The following is a 21,815-nucleotide window of genomic DNA, read 5'->3' as shown; positions in this document are numbered from 1 at the left end:
GCCTGTTCATTATCAAACCATCTCTTTGCCTAGGGGTGTTGCCAAACGTGTTAATGATAAGTTTGGCTGAGCAACCTGTATAACAGTGGAAACAATATTACACTGCAGAAACTTTGTGCTGTGTGCCAGCAGTGATAACATGCCATTGCAAGGCTGGTTGCACAATGCAAAATGTAATTTGTATTTTTATGACAAAAAAAGAAGATTTGGTTAATTTATTTATGAGGATTCCTTTCATTGCTGAAGTGTATAGACAGCTACAAATTGGAAACTTTACAAAGTATATTAGATCCCAGCATCTAACAAGTTTTAGGTGCAGATACCTTAGAAGTGCACTGTTCATGATTCTTTAATCTCTATTCAAATATTATTTTCCATTCTCAGTGTATCAGTCTGTTCCTCTAAAATCAGGAAGCATGCTGTCTGTAAATGAGATGAGCTTATATCTCAGATGATTCTTTACAAATCCTGCCAAGATAAAAGTTGGTCCAAACAGTTACAACTCCTACTCCTTACTTTGCTGCTCTGAAGCTTTCTCAGAGCCAAAAGCTGAGGAAAGCCAACCCTCCTGGACAACCTTCAGCTCTTCCTATGTTCCTAATTAGAGTGCCTTGGAAAGAGAACAACAGAAAGCTATGCAATAAGGAACAGTTTCTTTAAACTACCTCATACTAAGCATACGAGTGCACCTACTTCAGTGTAAAGTCAATATGGAGTCGAAAAAATTAAAACTGAGTAAGTTTAAACCACCTTCGTAACTGCTTGAATTTGTCCTGAAACGGAACATGAATACTCAGAGTGTCAGCAACTTCCACTTGAAAGATAATAAGGAACAACTACGAGTTTGAGGCATGCTCTGAACTCAGCTCATTCTGAGCTGGCTCCAACCCAAGGCAGACCCTGCAATAGACTGAAGATTTGGAATCAGAATTGCCAGTGAAGATATCCCTCTGTTGATTCTGCTACCAAAATGTTCTTTGCATTGCAAGGGACACTGGTACTTTTCACTATATAAAATTACTTACTTTAAGGAGGTGGATGTGCAAATCATGAGACTCCAACACTGCATAATAAAAAGCTACACCAAGCCAAGCTCTGGAACCTGGGTTCAAGCTTAGACACCATAGCCATTTTTTTTAAACCAAGGTCTTTAAAGGCTTCAGCAATGACTAGATTTAAAGTAAAGAACAGAGAACTCACTGGCATTTTGCGTTTATAGACAAAACATAACCACACAGGAACTATGTAGGTATAAGGAGATATATATCATGATCCAAAATCCCCAAGCAAGGCCTCAGCCCTGCCTTGAAAACATTAGCACTGACAGCTTCCACATGGCTTTTTATATAATCATGTCATACAGCAAGCAGAGCTTTTACTACGGAGAAAGTTTCTGGTCTATCTTCACAGCTATCCTCTTCTTTCCTGTGTGAACATGTCCCTAAAAATGCCTGTCACACTTCATATTGAACTGAGCTGTAGCATGCAGAAAACCAAGGCTCCTACTTTGGATATCTTTGGCCAATCCATATGTTCAACCTATTCTCATATTTGGCATGTTTAAAGAATCTAATTTAGAGTAGTAAAGACCATCCCAGAAGATGTGGGTGGATCTTAAAATACCATCCAGAATTCTGGCTGAGTCTAAAACCTCCTCTTTAACATCAGAAAAAGAAAAAAAAAACTACATATAGTCAGTGCTGAATCAGCGTGAACATCCAGGAAAAAACCAACTACAAACCGATTTAAGTCGTCAGGGCCAAAACCCATCTTTTCCTTCCACAGGCTAGTTACATTTGATTAAAGACTAGTGCAGATCTAGCTTAGAGTGGAATTTTATCCACTAACTCTAGTCTCTCCCCTTAGAGTTTATAGTATCCAAAAAATCACCATCGCCTCCTTTCACTCTCACAGAAAGAATATGTCAGTAATGTCCTTTCTGTTCTCTAGCCATTCACAGGAGTTCCTTGACACATTGCTTACAGCCTTTGATAAATTCCAACATCCACAAACTGATAACTCGATTCATAAAACCGTATCTTTTAGACTATTTTGTTTTCCTTATTTCACAATCTGCAAACCATGTTCTGGCTTTCAGTCACATTACCGGCAAATTTGGGTATCTCCGGGTTCTAAATAATATATAATACTCAAGGCCATGGACATTCTTCTTTTGTCAAAGATCCCTCCTTGCCTCAGTTCCCCAATTCCATTAGCCTTCTGATTTAACTAGGAAGATATGAGAGTAACCTTTCTGAGTCTTGTTGTCCCTACTAATAGATCTAAACATCCCAGATTAATGATGCTCTGAGTCACTGGAAATTGTTGTCACTTTTGTTGTATGGATGGGTACATTTGACAAAGACAGTAACATTTCCTCAAATGCTCCCAATTGAAAATGCTTCCTTTAGCATTACTACCTAGAGCAATAAAACTACTGAATCAGGCCTTCAGTTTAAATGCACAGGCAAACACCCTCAGATTGCTTTGAAAAGATACTCCACATGTGCAGGGTGGGTGGAAGAGGTGACAGTGTCTCTTCTGAAATATAGACGACATAATATAGCATGCCATTTATGCCATGTTACTGACTAGCTGTTATTTCAGAGCAGATTTTGTTGCACTGAAATCAAGCAGGAATTTACCACAAATTTCCATTTAGCTACTTTACCACTTTAAGATTGGAATGGAGAGCGGGTGGACCTCAGCAGGATTTCTTTATTACCATTGCACTCTGGACTTCTAAAATGAGCTAACAAATAATGCAGTGTAAGATTACATTTTTCTTACTTACAGGGATGCGGTGACAACGATAAACTATCACAGAAATCAATATTGTAGCCAGAAAAAAATAGCTGTTTTTAACAAGCTGAGAACTGCTTTTGGTATAAACCAGAGTAGGCTCACTGAAAATGTGATGTAAGACATCTAAATTTACCTGCACTGCCATTATCCTTTCGCACTCTGGCAAGTAATACTCTTTTAAACAGCTTCTCCGTTAGATGACTACAAGAGAACTTACAAACCTTCACTAAGAGCTGCTCTTTCAAAGGCACAAATGGCAGATGAGTGCTCTCTCACCTGCTACCTCTCTGAAAGAATTACAGACCTAACTATCACTTACGTCTCTGCCAAGCTCCTCACTACTGCCTCTCTTCCTATCCTCCAAACAAGTCTTTGGAAAATTGTTTTTGCTTGCTTCTCGAACTGCACTTCTCTTCTAGTGCTTAGAAATCTAATCCAGAAATCAGTATGAAGATAGCTTGCCTTTTTTTTTTTTTTTTTGCTCTACTCCAGTCCATTCTCACAGAAGTACATGCCAGACGTACAAGCACCTCTTTCTTTACTACTACCATCCTTCTTTGATATTACATAAGTTCCCATTGCCAAATATCCCAAATATGCAATATTAATGAGAAACATTTCAGAACATTCTTAGACTGAGAACTAAGGAATATCATGGAAATTCTTTCTTTCCCCTCAAACACTCGTCTTAAAGACACAAAAGCCTCAGTGTCCCTCCCCAGTAACTACATCAGAGTGTGGGAAAACCTTTTCATTATCACTCACTCACTCCCCAAATCACTCCCCAATCTGTAACTCTTCTCAAGTTGTCTTGATGCTTAGCTGATAGCAGCACTCACAGAAAAAGTTGCCTTTTAAAAATAAAGGTGGCAGATGAAAGGTGGTGGGAGGAAAGAAGTGCTTCCTGATCCTCTCTCAGTAACAGGCACACCCCAGTCTTGTTGTTGGTACCTTTTAAAATGCTATGCTATTGACTGCCCAAGTGGCCATGGTAGCAAAAATAAATAATCTTCCACCTGTAATGAGCCAGAAATTACCTCCTTTCTTTTTTGACACATGCTTCATGAGCTATTGGTTTATCACTTCTCACCTTGTTTACCACAATCATCGTATTTAAGAATGAAACCACCTAAAAAACAGCTCTAGCTAAATTATACGAGACCATTTACTTAGCAGTAGCACCACTGGAATAGACCCTGACAGGAAGCCCCTCAAAAGCAGGGCCTGTGCCTGTCCCATATTGTGCAGTGAAATACACAAAAGGGCAACAGGTTCCACTATTCAATGCTAACTTTATTTTTAATAAATGCCATTGGAGATAAAACCTTGTCAAACTGGGACACTCAACCCCTGCCACTACCTAAGCACTCCTCCTGGCCCTCTGCTCTTCTGGCTCTGTCTCCAGAATTCACTTCTATTCACATGGCAGTACACCTGTGTGTACAGCCAGGGAGAAACAAACGGTAAGGCAGCTACCACATACTTATAGAGCAAAGCAGAATAGGTAAAATTGTACCGCCATTAAAGGCGTGGAAGAGGGACAGTCTTAAATCTCAGCAGAAATAATGAAGAAGGAGCCAGAAGAGTGGTTTTCTCCTCATTTTCTTCCTTAGGCTCAAAAAGTAATTAATTGAAGTATTCCCAAGCGGTAGTCAAACAGCATGGGGGACCAGATCCCTTCCTGGCCCAGAGGACAGGAACATCTTTAAAGAGACTCATTGTTACTCAGGGAACTCTGAGGGCAGAAACAGTATAACGACTAGTACAGAACTGCAGAAATGTAGCAGAAAGAAGTATGGAAGGTATAGGAACTCAGAGAGAGCTTGGCTAACTGAATGAATGAAAGCTTAGCACTTGTGCATAAACTACATTAATGGTTTAATTAAAGATTCAGTACCAATTTCCAGTACTTCTGGATCAGTTCCACTGCTCAGAACCTCTTCTGAAAACATGAAGGATGAAACCTGGGCTCCACTGGAGTTTGTAGAACATCTTGTCATTGTCTTCAGCAAGGTTGAAATTGCACCGTTATCTTTTGGACGTGATCGTACCAAACACACATTTCAAAAGCCAAGTCACTAGAAGTCAAAGTTCTTTTGAACTTTTGAAAAAAAGTATGATCCTCAGACAGTTATCTGAGAGGGATGTTAAAAAAAGTTACCAGTTGTAGAACTCTCAGCTTTCTTTGGTGAAGAAGGTGCATATAGGCCTGTACACTATTCAATGATTATTTACAGATCCCTTACAAACAAAGGAGTCTTGTTTAAAAGAGATTTGGCAGCACTTGTTGCTTCTATTTACTTCCTGTCTCTCTAGAACATCTGACTGCTCTCACTATTTGCATCACCTCCTTTTGACAAGGGCCTACTTTTCCCACTGGTGGCAATTCACATTAAGAGCTCTTAAGTCTTGCAGTTTCATCTCCTTCATAGGCTGAGGTGGTGTCAGCTCCCTTTGGAATAACCTTCCAATAGATACTTCAACAGTGTAACTTAACAAAACTACCACATGCCTATGCCTGTAAGTCTTTAAAATTTTAGTACATTTCATATTTTGATTCTTCTTCAACTTAAAGCAGCTCCTTACATGATCTTTTTGGCCACAAATCATTTTACCCTCTAAATCCCTCATATTAGCCTATTTTGAAGATCTATTTTCTCATATAAAACAATAATTTTGTGCAACTAAAATGTCATATCTCTGTTTTGTTTCCTTTGCAGAAAGAAATCCATTCCCTCACTGTATACATTCCTTAATTTCTTCTCCCATCAAACCAGTAATAGCAATTATTGCTGCTAAGAATTTAAACTAGTTTGTTGATATCATGATTATATCAGTGTTTCTCAAAGCACAAAATCAAATTTTCTAATCCATTATCATCCCAAAGCACATGTTATTGTCATCTTTTTTAAAAGCTGCTAATGAGCCACATGCTTTTTCTGGTTTATGATGTCATTTAAGCATCATTGCAAATGTGATCATTCACCAAATGTGAAATCCAAGTTTCAGGGTATGAAAAAACTAAATACAGAGGTTTGAATTCTACATCCCAATCAGAAGTAATTATTCCTTTTACACAAGTTTAACAGTTTGTTTATAGCTAGGATCTTCAAAGCAGTCTTCCAAAAGGGCAAGAAGGAGGAGCCAGGAAACTACAGACCTGTCAGCCTCACCTCCATCCCTGGAAAGGTGAGGGAACAGCTCCTCCTGGAGGTCCTCACTAAGCATGTGGAGGACAAGGTGGTGATCAGGAGTAGTGAGCATGGATTCACCAAGGGGAAATCATGATTGACCCATCTGATAGCCTTCTGTGCTGGAATGACTGGCTGGGCAGAGGAGGGGAGAGCAGTGGATGTTGTCTCCCTGGACTTCAGCCAGGCCTTTGATGCTGTCTCCCATCACATCCTCATAGGGAAGCTCAGGAAGTGTGGGTTAGATGAGTGGACAGTGAGGTGGATTGAAAACTGGCTGGATGGCAGGGCTCAGAGGGTTGTGGTCAGTGGCGGCGCAGAATCCAGTTGGAGGCCTGTAGCTAGTGGTGTCCCCCAGGGGTCAGTCCTGGGTCCAGTCTTGTTCAATGAATGACCTGGAGGAAGGGACAGAGTGCACCCTCAGCAAGTTGCTGATGATACTAAACTGGGGGGAGTGACTGACACACCAGGAGGCTGTGCTGCCATTCAGAGGGACCTGGGCAGGCTGGAGAGGTGGGCGGAGAGGAACCTCCTGAAGTTCAACAAAGGCAAGTGCAGGGTCCTGCACCTAGGCAGGAATAGCCCCATGCAGCAGGACAGGCTAGGGGGGTTGACCTGCTGGGAAGCAGCTCTGCCGAGAAGGACCTGGCATTCCTGGTGGACAACAAGTTAACCATCGGCCAGCAATGTGCCCTTGTGGCCAAGAAGGCCAATGGGATCCTGGGGTGCCTTAGGCAGAGCGTTGCCAGCAGGTGGAGGGAGGTGATCCTGCCCCTCTACTCAGCCCTGGGGAGGCCTCCCCTGGAGTACTGTGTCCAGTTCTGGGCTCCCCAGTACAAGAGAGACATGGCACTGCTGGAGAGAGTCCAGCGGAGGGCTACAAAGAGGATGAGGGGACTGGAGTATCTCTCCTATGAAGAAAGGCTGCGAGAGCTGGGCCTGTTCAGCCTGGAGAAAAGACGACTGAGAGGGGATCTCATCAATGCCTACAAGTATCTGAAGGGAGGGTGTCAAGAGGATGGGGCCAGCCTCTTCTCCGTGGTGCCCAGTGACAAGACAAGAGGCAACAGGCACAAACTGGACCACAGGAAGTTCCGTCTGAACACGAGGAAAAACTTCTTTCCTGTGAGGGTGACAGAGCACTGGAGCAGGTTGCCCAGAGAGGTAGTGGAGTCTCCTTCCCTGGAGATATTCAAAACCCGCCTGGATGCGATCCTGAGAAATATGCTCTAGAGGACCCTGCTTGAGCAGGGAGGTTGGACTAGATGATCTCCAGAGGTCCCTTCCAATCTCAACCATTCTGTGATTCGGGGATTCTATGATCCAGGACAGTTATTAACAGGTTCATTCTACCTTGTGCTCAGGGAACAACTCCATCTAATAAAGCATATGGGATATAAGGACTGCTAGAAGTTCAGTAGACACAGTCACTAGTTCTGCTGGAGGTGCGCGAAGCTGACTCCCTGACTCAGTTCACAAGAAAATTGGCTTGTGAAAAAGGGGAAATCTGAAATGAAACCAAATGCCTGAGGAAGAACTCAAGATGCCAATATCCCCAAACTAAGAACTTCCACAGCAGAGATTGATCGCAGGGCAATGTTTCTGCTGGAGAACCATGTTCTAGCTGCAAGGTATTCCAGCACGCTGATGAGTTGTTATTTGGTGGAAACGGAGCACAACTTCCTAGAGCTGACCTAAGGGATCAATTTTCCTTCATTTCTTGCATCTAAGCCTGAAAACTGTATATTGCAAATGACTGGATTCTTCCTTTATTTTTATGTTAGTTTTTATCTGTATTTATTTTAATGGGAATGCCAACCTTTAGAGTTGAGATTCTGGATGGATTTCTCAGCATCACACCACAGTACCTTCCACAAAGGTAACTAAGTGGGGTGTGCTCCTCCAGAAATCATTTCCCCAAATGTTTTGAGCAGCTGATAAAGTCTGTTTGGCTGGAAGAATGTTCCTTCAGTGATCTGCACTGGCCAAGAGCCTGTCTGGCATGCAGCAGTGAAGAAACTGCCTGAGCATCACAGGTCTCCCAACAAGTTGTTAACAAGTCAACAAGTGCCAAATAAACTTGTCAAAGAGCCTGTCTGTATTTTAATCTATGTTGATGTTGAGTCTGATTTTTCATGAATTTTTCTGTCTCCAGTCAACTTGTAAACTATCACTTCTACCTTTCTTACAACAACCAGACTATTAGCAGTGATGAATACTTGGAAGAAACAACTGAAGTTCAACCTATCCTGAGAATTTCAGAATTATTACACCATTTCTTCCATTTCATTATTAAGAAGTGCTAGAAACAGTGTGTCTCTCTGCACCAGAATAACAAAAGAATAACAAATATGGTTACTATTTGGCAACATTAAATCAGTTGTTTGAACACACTGCTTCACAGGTTTCAGGAAAATAAATATATCCACTTCTTCTGTGTTAAATATTAAAAAACACTATAGTGCTGAAAGTTCTACTTTATTTTTGTAATCAAACGACTTGCATCTGTTTAGCAAATGACTCCTAATTTTAATCATTCAACATTAAAAATACGTCACTAAATGACAAAAATTTTAAAGAAATTTCCATTTAAGAAAATCTTTCACAAGACAGCCCAGTGTCTCTGGGGAATTTCCTGTTACATAAAAAAATAATAATACTTAATTAGAATATAATACAGTAAAGAATTAACAGCTAACTTTAAAGAAAATTAAAACACATGGTTTTATCTCCCTTTTACTGAAATAAAAATGCTCTTTTAGATTTTTTTGCATTAAAGGAAATAGAAAAAAAAACCAGTGGAGTCAGTATCTAGTTTACATTTTATAGTAATTAAGAAAAAAACCTCTTACCTATACTGCAAGGAAGTAGGTCAAATTCAGTCAAACAATCTGGGCACACAGTTCCTGCTACTGTCAACTGCTATTTATGGAAAGGATGTACTGGGCAAAATGACTGCACTGGAAAGCAAAACTAAACATCAGAATAGCCCTCCTTAATTTTGAGGCATGTAGAAATGGGAGGAAAAAAGCCTGAGAGATGGTAAGATAGCAAAGAACAAAGAAAACCAACCAAAATCCAACCAACATTTTTAAAAATCCTGCTAAGCTTAATTATAATGTTTGGCACACTGAAATCAAAAGCAAATTGGCTCCTTTCAATACCTGCGTCAGGAAGAGATGGCTTGGTTGGTTAGCATCATTTCCAGAATGAAATATCTATTGATAGAGAACCTGTACAACACTGATACAAAACGCAGACCTGTTTTGAAGGTGTAAAAGGATACAGGTCTGAGGCTAGCTTTTTACACAAGAGTAGATTCCACTTACCACTGGATTGCTCATGCAGAAAAGAAGGGCTATGATTAGAATGAATGGTCTGCAAGCATTTTAGCATTACTTGTGAAAAGATAATACTCATTTCTGAGCTATTATTGGTTGAAAGTATTCCCTTATGTAATTATGCAACAATAGCTGAGAACTTGATTGTTACCAACAGTTAGTAGTTTGTTGTTAACAAGCCAAACATGACAAACAATTTTGAGGCAATTATTGTCATTACAAGCCACACTCAATTGTTCAAGGCAAGAGTAATAGAAAGTGACAGTTGTGCAGCTGGGATGGTGGTGCGGGAAATGTGATCTTCCCTGGTTGCAATAGACCAGTCAGACTGTAGCAGAGAGTCTGCTAAATGCATAATTCATGTTTAATAATATTTTAGTCTGTAAATTACAGTATAAGATTTTAAAAATAACAAAGGCATTAAAAAAGAACACAAGTTATAAAACAATGAGAGGACATACACAGTTAGAATTAAAATGTAGGGAGAGAGAGGACATTTAGCACAGCCAGCTCACAAGATGCTTGCAAACTTTTATCTAGTAAGTGAAAATACAATAATTCTACATATGAAAAGAGTCAACTGTCAAAACAGCCTAGTTGCTACACTTACATGTGAGGGGTGCTCACATCCAAATCCTAATTTGATACCTTTTGTCTGATCAGGCTGATATATTCAGTTGGTGAGGTTCTGGTCTCAGCCATGCATTCACTTAATGACATTGATACGGAAGAAGGAAGTAGTATCCTCCATGGAGAGGCATTGCTGCTTAATACTTACAATATTTGAACTGTACAGAGAGTCAAAGGAAGATTTTCATCTATCATACAATGGAAGTGCCTTGTACACCAGGCCAGCACTCTGAGCACAATGCAAATATTAGATCTCTCATAAGTAGCCAGTATATTAAAATAGTTGATTTACTGAAAATTCCACTCAGCTCATCCTTAATGATGTTAAGGGCTAAAAGTTTTTAATACAGTTGAACCAACATTTAAAGTTATTACACGGGCTCAATACAATGCATTATCACTGACATTGTAACAGTGCTCCACAGTCATTATAGTGCCACTTGTAGCACCTCGTGCTTTTGCACTGATATTGTATCATCTCTAAAGAAGTCACTAAAATGCCAGTGGAAGTAGATTTCTCCAGTTGCCTTGCTTTCTGTTCTTGTTTTGGAATTTTTTTCTTCTCTCTTAAATACATATGTTTGTGCAAATCAAATTACATCAAAGCAAATCTGATGGGCCAAATCACCCAGGTGTAGCTCCACTGAAGCAAAATACTACTATTGGTATATGCCAAGTTCCTGAGCTCTCTTTAAATCTGCTTAGGTGAAAAATATTTTCTCTGATAGAGTAATACATTATAGCTAACTTTCTGTCTAAAGAAACCTCTGCAATTTCAATATGAATAAGACAGTACTTCAGTTCAGCCCACAGGCTTATTCAAAAACATGCATATGTGACTGCGCTATCTTTTTCTGTATTCAGTAACGCATTCGGTGTTTGTGAAAGGCGGCAGATTGACAGCTGCAGAGAAGAGACCTTTGCTTATCCTCAGAACAGACTGGTGGACAGCAGAAGCAGAGACCTTCTTCATTCTGTCTTGCCAGTTTGCCTCAGCTCTCATCTTTGGGACAAGGTTGATACTCTCATTCAGTCTCTACTACTTCTGCTCAGTCTCTCAAAAGAGGGGAACAGTAAAACCCATTCATATAGGTGAGCTCTCCTGTTCAGGGAAAACTAGAGCACGATCCCAAAAGACTACACTTCAAATTATATATTATTAGCACAGCCCTGATGTTACTGCACCTATCCTCTTCTTCTTCTCTATTGCCATGACACAGATAAGTCTATGTCTTAGATTTCTTACACAAGATATCATTCAGAAGACTAATTTATTGAGTCATCCATAGTCACGCGAAGTGAGATTTTAGTCAAAAATGTTGCAAATTTCATTGCTCTAGCAAGTCTGGAATGTTTGAAAATATCAAAAAATTCAGTCAGCTCTCCTGATCCCAACTTGAGTGTAATTTTAAATTGTTATCCATTTAGGAAAAAAAAAAAAAGCAAAAAGCAAAGTATCAATTTTTTTAATTTATTCTTTATAAGCTAACAGGGCTACATCTTGCATTCTTAATCAGCACAAACCCTCACTATTAAACAGAAATTAATTTTTCTTTTAGAGTAAAATGCTTATTACCCTTGCATGTCCAATCCATTGTATAATTGTATGAACATAATCAGCAACCTTTATACCATCAAAGTTGTGTTAGTAGTGACTTAAAATTGCAAATAAAATCTATCAAGCAACAGAAAATTCTAAAAATTAAAAGTCTTTTTAAAAGTATATGAGATTTTGGACAGGAGAACTGTCAGGCTGGCAGGCTGCTTTTTATTTTAATATTGCTGTTAAACCTTTATGGCTTCCTATGGTAATCACTCCATCCCATATACCATAGAAATGCCATTTCATTAGTTCACTGGTGCTTTGTTTTGAAGCCTAAAGAAATCAAACTGTTAAGTAAAAGACGTCCAGACTCTGCAAACGTTTGAATTAATTCTCACTGGGTCTCTACTGAGGTCGAGCAGACTCAGACCTCATACACAATAAGCATACTTGTACAACTTTCCTGTGCCTGAACAAAACTAAAGTCCCAGTATCCCTTAATATACATTAATTTTGTAACTTAATGTAAAATAACTTTTCCAAAGAAAATTCACAATTTACAGCAAAGAGATTGCAACAGGTTTAGCGCTGAGGATCTGCTGCTCTCGTATGGCCTTTATTTTCACTCACTTTAGTCAAGAGCAGGTCCAAAACACAGGCAGCTGTGGAGAAGATTTACTCTAGTATCCTCCTTTGCCAAAGTATCTTCACTTTGGCCTGCACTTGATGCTTGAACCCATATGTCTTGCTTAAATTACTGTGTGGAAAAAGTCAATATTTTAAGGCTGTGAGTCCAGGTTTCAGTGGAATAAAGATAAAAGCAGAAAGAAGTACTGCAGTGCAACCAGTTCAGAAAGGGAAGAAGGATTAAAAACTTGACTTGGACTCAGTTCAGAGAGAACAAAACAAAGGCAAGCATGGGAACGGCAAACTGTACCATTGTACAGACACACATTTTTGATAACTTAATCAGCTAATGTTATTTGTTTCAGGTGAAGCTGTTGAGTAAAGATTATAGCTTTACATAGGGAGCAAATATGTAGATGACTGACTCCATTACTTCTTCCGTCTACCACAAACACCATATGAATGAATGAAACAGTTAAAATGAACAACCACATCTGTTAAATCTATAGTGCAGAAAGCCTGGCAACTTGCCTAGGGAAAAGAACTGGTACCATCCAAATGACCACAAACTACCTGAAGGAATAGTTCTCCACAGCATTACAGCACATTTGCTCAGTGCTGTAAAAAAAAAAAAAAAAAAAAAAACCACACACAGGAAAGGCTTAGTAATAGTCTTCCCTTCTTAGTAATAGCCTTCCCCTTACAGCATAACCCCTTTATACGTTGAATAATGACATATTTTATCATAGCTAGCAGCTATAAGAACAGTCTCTATACAGTGTATGTGAGAAGCAGTTTTATATAAATATATATACATATATAATAGTATCATTTTCTAAAAACTGAATTGAAGAGCAGATAACCCCTCCACTCAAATCATTGATAAGTTAAATGTAAGCATTAATATGTTTTGGTGACCTTAGAAAAGTGAGAAATGCGGAAAATAGGTGATTTCTCCATCTTGCACTGAGTTACAGTGTAGATCAAATAGTCTCATCCCTGATCTTTACTTGATAACTCACATAGTGAAAAATAATACATTTAATACACAATTCATCCCCAAGCCTTGTTACTTGCAAGAACACAGCTGTGTGTGTTCCTGATTTCCTTTAATCAGAGCCACCTCCTCAAATGCACGTCTCATGTCTTGATAACTAATGAACCACAATAGTAAGCCAGCAAAACATGCTCAGGAGCTTTTCACAGGGTACCAGCTACCAGAACGGGCAACAAGAAAGTCCCATTGACCCTCAGCATGGCAGACCTCATTGGCCCTCTGACTGGCCAATTTAAATGTCAGTTTTCACTACAAAAAACACTTTGTATAGGCTGAAGTACTGAATCTCTAATAAAAAAAATGCACAGGCTCCTTTATTTCAAACCCAGTTCACAAACCTTGCCTGCTGCCTGTGGTCTGAGGCAAGGGCAGAAGGTTTTGATCTGGTAACATCAGAGTCCCTAGAGCATCATCAGGAGAAAGGAGAAGCAGGCAGCCAGCGAGCATGAGTTTTGCCTGCAGGTGAGCGATACGCAGGCTTCTCTCCAAAGAACCAGCTGAGGGCAAGGAAGCTGCAGCACATGCAAGGAAGCAGATAGAGCACGGACAAGACTGGCAGAATATCTGTACGAGAAAATACAGGCAAGCAAGGGGAGAGGATGCAAGGGAGAAAGGAACACTTCAACAATTTGCAGCCTTATTCTCCAGCTGGCTGCTAGGGAAAGCAAGTCTGAGGGACTGCTAACCGGATAGCCCTACCTTGTTCCCAACTGGGGAATGAACCGATTGCAAATTAGAGCTGCTTTCCTTCTCTAACTCCCCAGGGAAGAGCAGCAGCTCTTTTCCACCTCCTCCCCCACAGTTGCAGCAGCCCTGCAGGTGCTCGGGATGCTATTTTCAGCCATTCACCAGCAGGTGTGACTCAAGGCCCTGTTATTTAAAAGCACACAAAGGCTAATTTAAAGTGGGAGCTGTCCTTCACAGTACTGTTGCAGCTTGAGTGCTATGGATATCATTCACCAACTCTCCTCACTTTTCTTTTTTTATTCAGTTCTCCTTTCCCTTTCAACCAAATAAGCCTCAGCACACAGGCAAGTCTCAGGACTTCTGCGCAGTTCCCCTGTAACTATTCCATCCCTTTCCATATGACATTCCAGCTGGTCACCATTTTTACAACCAGCACCCATCTATTATGAGTACACACACACCCCTTTCCTCTCTACGCCCACCTCCTCAGCATTACCCACCTACCATGACACTTCTGGATGAAGTGTACTACTTCCAGCTGATATTGTGGGTTGCTCTCATACTTGCCTTTATTTTGCTTAGGTTCAAACTACCTAACCATAACAAAATAGAGAACACTGAGTACTAGACTGGAAGACTTTGAGAAACCTCAGGTCAAATTTTCTAGTGTGAGCTCTGCAACAGAGTCCCAAAGCTAAATATCTGACTGAATACAGTGCAAGTATAGTAAAAAATAAGAGGGTATGAAATCATCTTTTTCTTTTTACGTAGATTATCTAAGCATTCCACTATACTCCGATAAACTGAATTGGAAGAGGAGGCTTTCCACCTCCCCCTCAGTGGGATGACTTGGGTCACAATGGCAGTCCTCAGGGTATGCTGACTCTAGTTATATGCTAGTAATAAATCAGCCTGAAATTCACAGACTAACACTGATAGATGTCTCAAAATATTCTCATACAACCTTATATGAAAGGCCATATACACATAGTGATAGAACAGATCACTTTTAGGTACTCTGGGTCTGTCACTCATCCATCCCAGGCAGCAATTTTTCCAGTGATTCCTATTAGCATATCAGCCTCCCAGTGAGGGCATGTTTCTGGCAGCAGATGCGTGCTGCCCCATTGCGCCACAGACACCATTCACAACTATGTGTGCATGGACAATCATACACAGCAGTAGGTTTTCCCTTGCCAGAGTGCTGCAGATACATTTCAAATAAGTAAAACGCTAGGCACTTTTGTCTGCAGACTGAACACGGTGGCTGACAAATGCTCGCAGACCTATAAAATAGTTTGAGGGAAGGGGGAAGGAATCACTTTAGATACATGCATGGTTAGGTGACCATTTGGGCGTACATGCACTACATCTATTATTAAAACTGCAAAATTTTATGGTGAAGGCTGGATACAGAAGTGATTCAACTGCTAAATTCACTTAAGTTCCCTTTTGTCCTCCCTCTTTCCTATTTTCACTTCCTTCCTTCTCCTCCTTGTTCATTAATTTCTTCTGATTTTTTTTCCTGTACTTTCCTATAATCCTTTTCCTACCCCTTCTCATATCTTTCAGCTCCTCTTTCAGCCCCTTCTTTTCTATCTTAAAAAACAATAATGCTGTAACTAGCCACACTCAAGTTTTCTGCCTGATAACTGGTAGCACTGGAAAACTGTGAAACACAAAGAGCTGCTATTTTAAACCTCTCTATCAGCAGATGTTTTAGCCAGAAGAAGCAGCAGAAATAGGTTTGCCTTGGGAAGGTGAGCAAGTACCATACAGGAGAGAAGGAAGGAAAGCAGAGAGATTTAAAGCAATCCTGTAAGATCACACTACCTGGAGTTAAAGGCCACAGCACATTTATTTGCTATAGATTTTAAATATCAAGTGACAGATTCACAGTGTTTTACTTCTCTTACATGTGTTCTAATATGTTTAGATGTGGCAGATGAATCTGGTTACAGCAGATACGAAGACCTGAATGACAGCCATTTCTTCATAGGTTATTGCACTGAGCTATAGTTTTTACTTCAGGCACACGTATGCACACATTTACTATTAAGAAATACTTTATAAGTGAAACGCATGAATATATACATGCTCTAAAGCACAGTTTTGTACCAAAAACTAGATACATAAAAATGGCACCTCCCAAATTATCCCTGCAAAATCTTAATTTAGCAGTATTATTGTAATGTATTAGTTTGAGGGCACCAAGATAAAAGGCAGCTGTGGTTAGAATCTGTCCTATGAAATTATCAACTTCCTCCTCCTTTATTTGTCTAGAGAGCAACAGAGCACAAGCTCCTACCCACAACCAGATGCTATCGCACATGCCACACATGCTTACCTAAATAGCTTAGAAATGAACAATTTAAGAGGATGCATAAGATGGAAAGAATCCACCTTAACTGTCAAATTCCATATATTAAATGTTCAGGAGAAAAAAAAAAACAGCACTTCCGAATTAACAAACATGATCAGGAAATTACAGAGTAACGTAGAGTAACATGGTAATATGTTAGCTTTAGTAGCTACAGAACAGCCCTGCACTTTTGGGTGCAGGCTACTGTGCCATCTACGATCCACTGTAGCAGCCTGTAGATAGGTTCTGTGTGAGCACCATTCTCAAGGAGAAAGTTGACTCCAAATCAGGTACTTCTAACTCATTCTATAACAAGGACTGAAGTCGAAGAGCATGCATCCTCTACGCAAAGCAAAGCTTCCATCTATTTCACCAACACAATAGCTTTATGTTGTAAGTAAATTCAAATGACTAAGATTTACAATGCCACTGGTTCTATCTTCTCTTCTTTAAACTCTCTTTTGCTATCGGAGTCAGTCTTTTTGATCCTTTCTTCTGAATACCATATCCCAATTTTCACCTCTGAAGCCACCATGCTTCTGTCACATCCTTCTCTCTCCTTTTGGCCACTAAAAACAACCTCCTCTGCCCTCTGGGTTGCCTCAGATAGGTTTGAGTTTCATTTCCTTTTATGCCTATGTATGGTCCCATAATACATATATCACAATAGTAAAATTATAATACTTAATATACAGTGATCTAAGCACTCACCTGTTGCCTAAGCAACAATTAAATTAACCTGCATAAACCCAGCTTCATCTTCCTCATGCTGAGACAAAGGGAACATATATTTCAAGTTGCCTTATGAAAAAACACTACGAAGAAAAGGACACAGCAGGTACTAACTGTAGGCATAGAGTGGGAAAGAGACAGGGAAATACCATATTTTCTGTATGAAACGAGAGCCTTACCATCCTGCTGGCCCTGGAGGTTCTGAGGACTTTGCATTCTCTCTTCAAGATTTGAGCTGAGGTCAGAGTTCACAGCTGACATCCTAGTAGAGTCACTCATATCAAACTCATCACTCTCTATTGAGCTTTCATCCTGCGATTGAAAGTTTCAGAATCATATTAGAAAACATCTAGATAACATATGCTGTTCACACTATACACAGTTTTCACTCATTCCCAATTATTTCACTCATACTTGGAATGGAATTTATTCAAGTTAATACCGTTTGTGTATCAACAAACAAGCACAATACATAAAGAAGAGTAAGGAAAATGTAGTATTTATGTGATACGATAATCTGACAAATGCCTTTTTTTCAACTCTGACAACACTCCATTGACATACCGGTAACTGTTTTCCATAATGTTTTGTAAAATGGGCTAGGAAACCCCATAGAAACTCCTTGTTATTCCAATTTGACTGAGGAGATCTCTCCACATTCTGTGCCTGAATTCCCTACCTTACCCAGGTAAGGTAGGTACCCTATGAGTACCATCCACAGTAATATTTCAGAATGACAGCTTGACCTAACAAGAATCCATGGCCAAATTCCCTTAGTGACATGTCAATCTTCCACAGCTATCATGTTTAGAGAAGTGTCTAAGAAGACGATATAGCTTATAATGTTCTGAGCATATTCAAATGACAGTCAATGGTAAACCAAAGTAATATAATCACATGAGAATCACCTGGAATTTATTCTACCTCAGACATCTTCAATATGATTTATCCATCAAATCTAATTAGAGAGTCTCTACTAGGAGTGATAATAGAGGGCAGAAAGTGCCAGTCAAAAAGCTTGTCCCCAGCTGATGATCTTCATAAGCAAAACAAATTGAGTCCTAGTCCAGCAAATGTTCACATACTTTACTTGCTTCAGTTCCACAGAAAGTTGATGTGTCCACTCATGGATTTAAAATTAAGCATTCACAAGTCTTTCTCTGTAAGTTGCTGAGATAACACATAAACCTACAGTGATATATTTCAGTAGTAACTTTTCTGAGATAATTACTCCTGTTATGAATAAAACTCATTTAAAGAGCATAGAAAGAAACAAGGCAGTTGATTTTGTATCCCCTGAAGAATAGTTTAAAATACTTTTCCAATGAATATAATTAACATTTGATTGTCTTTTTTATTAAAACAGAACTTAAATTGACAAGATTTTGACAATTTTTTGCGGATTGCTCACCAGAAATTACCTAGAAAACAGCAATGTTTTGAATTTGATTTATTCTGTATTTACTGTGAACGGGTTTCTGCAGACACTACAGTAGTTGCTTTCCTCTCTCTAAGCAGTTGTCCCTTAAATCAGTTCCTCTCTTGGGTCTCAGTGATTTTTCCAGCTTGCATGGGTGTTTCTCTAGTTTAGGGGAAGGAAAGTTCTCCAGCTCGCCCTCTCTCTTTCCATCTTATGCATCCTCTTAAATTGCTGGAGAGCTCTCTGCCAGCTAGGATGAAATACTGCTAAATGCCATTCAGGAATGGATTGGGAAGAATATGCCAGACAATGCTGTTCCACGCTTCACACTAGGACGTTTTTAAATAATGAAATAAACATATCTTGTTTTATACAAACTGAAATGGAATACTGAGGGCTTCTCCAGGGACACCTGTCTACCTTGCCCAGATAAGGTGGGAAGCGCCACAATTAAAGCAACAGCAGATACCAGAATAATGTCATCGCATAGGAACTGCAGGAAGTGGATGTTCGCTAACCTCATGCCCCAGCCTGAAGTTTAGGGAAAACACACACTGCTTTCTCAAAGAGCAAGATCAGAACACAAACTCTCCTAGACCTTCTGGAAGACTGTGCTTCTGGTAAGGCACAGTAGTATTTCTCATTGAACCCTGCAGGAGCCAGCAAGTAGCAGCTTACATGCTCCAATTTTGAGGTTAGGCAATCTGCCTGGGCTCCCAGTAAGGCAGCTTTGACTACCCAACGCTCACATAGATCTATAAAAACAACAACACACACAGGCAGCTTGCATTTGCCTATAGCACTCTGCAGAATATCTCCACTGCACTTCACAAACTGTATAAAGCATTTATCTGAATCTGCATATACATACATGCATGGGGAGAGAGGCTAGTGGCCAATGGCTTCTTTGTACCAGTTGCAGCACAGAGATATAAATTCCAACACTTTGATGAGTTCTCCTACAAGATCAAGTCTGTTTTCCTTTCATCAATGGCCTCAGTTTCAAAATGATGAATCAAGGGTGAAAGAATTAGAATGCATTCAATCACTGCGCTAGGTCGTTGTGGCATTCAAGTTCACTCCTGTTTTACTTCGCCCCCTCCACAAGAATACAGATACGATTGATGAAACCTTGGAAACAGTCTTCCTACAAACCCAAGCACGTTTTTTAAGTGCATGAAATAGTTTGAATGCATGCAGCAGAAATCTTCCTACTTTATACTGTAATACCTTCACTGCCATTTTATTCTTAGTGCAATAAATGTACACCCTGGAGAAAAAAAGAAATTCTTAGCAAAGCTCTTCTTTGCGGAAAGATGTAAAGACTATTATGAAAACTTTCCTTGCGCCCACTCTGCCCAGGCAGACACATTGTTACTAATACCAAATTACTTTTCTCTTCATTACTATAGTGCTTGCAGACATTTCATATATAGTAACATAAGAGATGCAAGATTTGATCTGGGCAGAGATACAGCATGCAACGGCGCCTCCTCCTGCCACTGTATTGTTGCCACTGGTTCATCTAGATGAAAAACTGTTTTAAAGAAAATTCCAGTCATCAGACCAGAAATGACTATACCAAAACACTGAGGCTACAGGGACACTGTGGCAGATAGCCCTGATCCAGCATGAATGCGGGACCCTATTGTGGTAGAAGTAACTCTCAGAAGGAGGAAGCAGGGAAACCAAAGAGCCATTTAGTTCTTTAGGCTCCTGCAAGGATAAAACCTCTTACCTCCTGCTGCTTGAAATCCTGCAGTCAGATTCCTTACAAGGGGCAGCCAATGGAGGGGAGACTCAATATGAGGGAAAGAAGACTAGGTTGCAATTGTGCATGAAGAACTCAGAATCAGGGATCTTTCCTCATACCCTCCCCAATTTAAAAGAAAAAAAAAAGAGAGAGAGAGAGAGAGGTGAAAGTGAAGAAAGTATACTAATATTTTTAGAAAAGTGATGAAATCCCCATTCTGTGGGGTATTGAATAATTATAAATCTTCACCAGTATCCCACATCTACTTATTATGAATCCAAATCTGGCTGACTTCACAGAAATCAAGAGCCAGTCAGGGTCTTTGCCATAATCCAGCTGTTAAGGTTCTTCTTAAAGGTCTTCTTTATTAAAAAAGAAAACTTGTAGTCAGGCAGAAGGACACAGCACGCAGGACTGCTTTTTGGCTCGCACATAGCTGTGCTTTTAACCGTTTGGCAACTCTATTAGTAAATGAACACATTTCTAATAAAATGAGTTTATTACAAATAATATTGCTCCTTCCCATCCAAATCATGAAGCACTTTTCAAAATCTGAAAAAGCTCTGCATAAATCACAGAAATAAAATAATTTTAAGAGATAAAAATGCAATTCATCTCCATTCTTTCTGAAGAAGCTTGATTCTGAGCTTCCTTCTTTTTTTTCCCATCTTTTTAATTTTACGTCTCAGAACAAACCCCAACTCTTATTTATCATGCTCTTTTACTTAAAGATTTCAACTGATGCTGTTAGCACTTTCATCTGTCTCACTGCAAGGTGTTGTATCCTGGCTGCTAACCTTAAGAACAGCATGGCATTCATTTCAGTGGTTGATAGTATTGCTTTCTAGAAGCAGACAATGAAAGTGACTACTGAGCAGAGCACTAAGTCACTGGTGAGCATGCTACCCCCCTTATCCTTCCCACTGCTCCAGGCAGCTACAGGGTACCTTCATGTCATTTGAACCAGGACAGCATATTGCCCCAAAACTGCAGGAGGGTGGAAAGACATGAAATTTTCTCTCAAACTGATTACTTGTGCACAGCCTTGGCTTGGTTTCATATTCACTATTTTAGCTATGAAATTATAAACATAAGATCAAGATTAATCTTCAGTTCAGTTTTCCGCCTACCGCAAAGACAGAGCACCAAAGAACACAGGAGAATTTAATACCAAACTTCAAAGATTCCATTTTTACCTCGTCTTGCTGTGAATTTAGCAGCTGCAGCTTCATGTGTTTCATATAAGCCATAGTAATTGGCATATTGTAATCAATCATGCTGGTCACCAACGTTGGAGGTTTTCCATTATCTGTAACAAAAATATTTATTATGCGTTATATGTTAATTGTGGAGGCTACTTCAGCCTAGTTTGCAGTGTCAGATAGTTATTTCATTTAGTTCTAATTCTGGAATTTCCAACAGCTTATAAGCTGTACAGATTCAAGTCTCCTAAAGAAAAATGAGAATACAATTCAAATCCTGAAAAATGATGAGCTCTTCTATCCTAAATGACTACAGCACACACACTCTATCTATTCCTTTTGCTTAAGTCCCCATACAAACATTTTCATAGTAAAATAAATGATTTCTTCCAGATAAAATCATCTTTCTATTGAGGGTGCAAATGGCATTACGCTCCATCCTTAAGTGAAAGCAGAAGATTCACT

General features: G+C 39.7%; 1 protein-coding gene across 5 annotated transcripts in view; it reads right to left on the bottom strand.

The window, feature by feature from the left end:
- Positions 1 to 21,815, bottom strand: part of NOL4 (nucleolar protein 4) — a 197,229-nt gene that overhangs the window by 127,257 nt on the left and 48,157 nt on the right. For all 5 annotated transcript variants that reach the window (XM_009683064.2, XM_009683062.2, XM_009683063.2 and 2 more), the window contains exons 4-5: positions 21,345 to 21,457; positions 17,155 to 17,287 (exon numbers count right to left, since the gene is read on the bottom strand). In XM_009683064.2, the coding sequence (XP_009681359.2) occupies positions 17,155 to 17,287; positions 21,345 to 21,457 (246 nt within the window). The remainder of the gene's footprint in view (positions 1 to 17,154; positions 17,288 to 21,344; positions 21,458 to 21,815) is intronic.

Source organism: Struthio camelus, chromosome 2 (assembly GCF_040807025.1).
Source record: "Struthio camelus isolate bStrCam1 chromosome 2, bStrCam1.hap1, whole genome shotgun sequence".
In the NCBI taxonomy this organism is placed as follows: Eukaryota; Metazoa; Chordata; class Aves; order Struthioniformes; family Struthionidae; genus Struthio; species Struthio camelus.
Note: the sequence above shows the minus strand (reverse complement) of the source record. Positions and strands in the feature narration are given on the sequence as shown.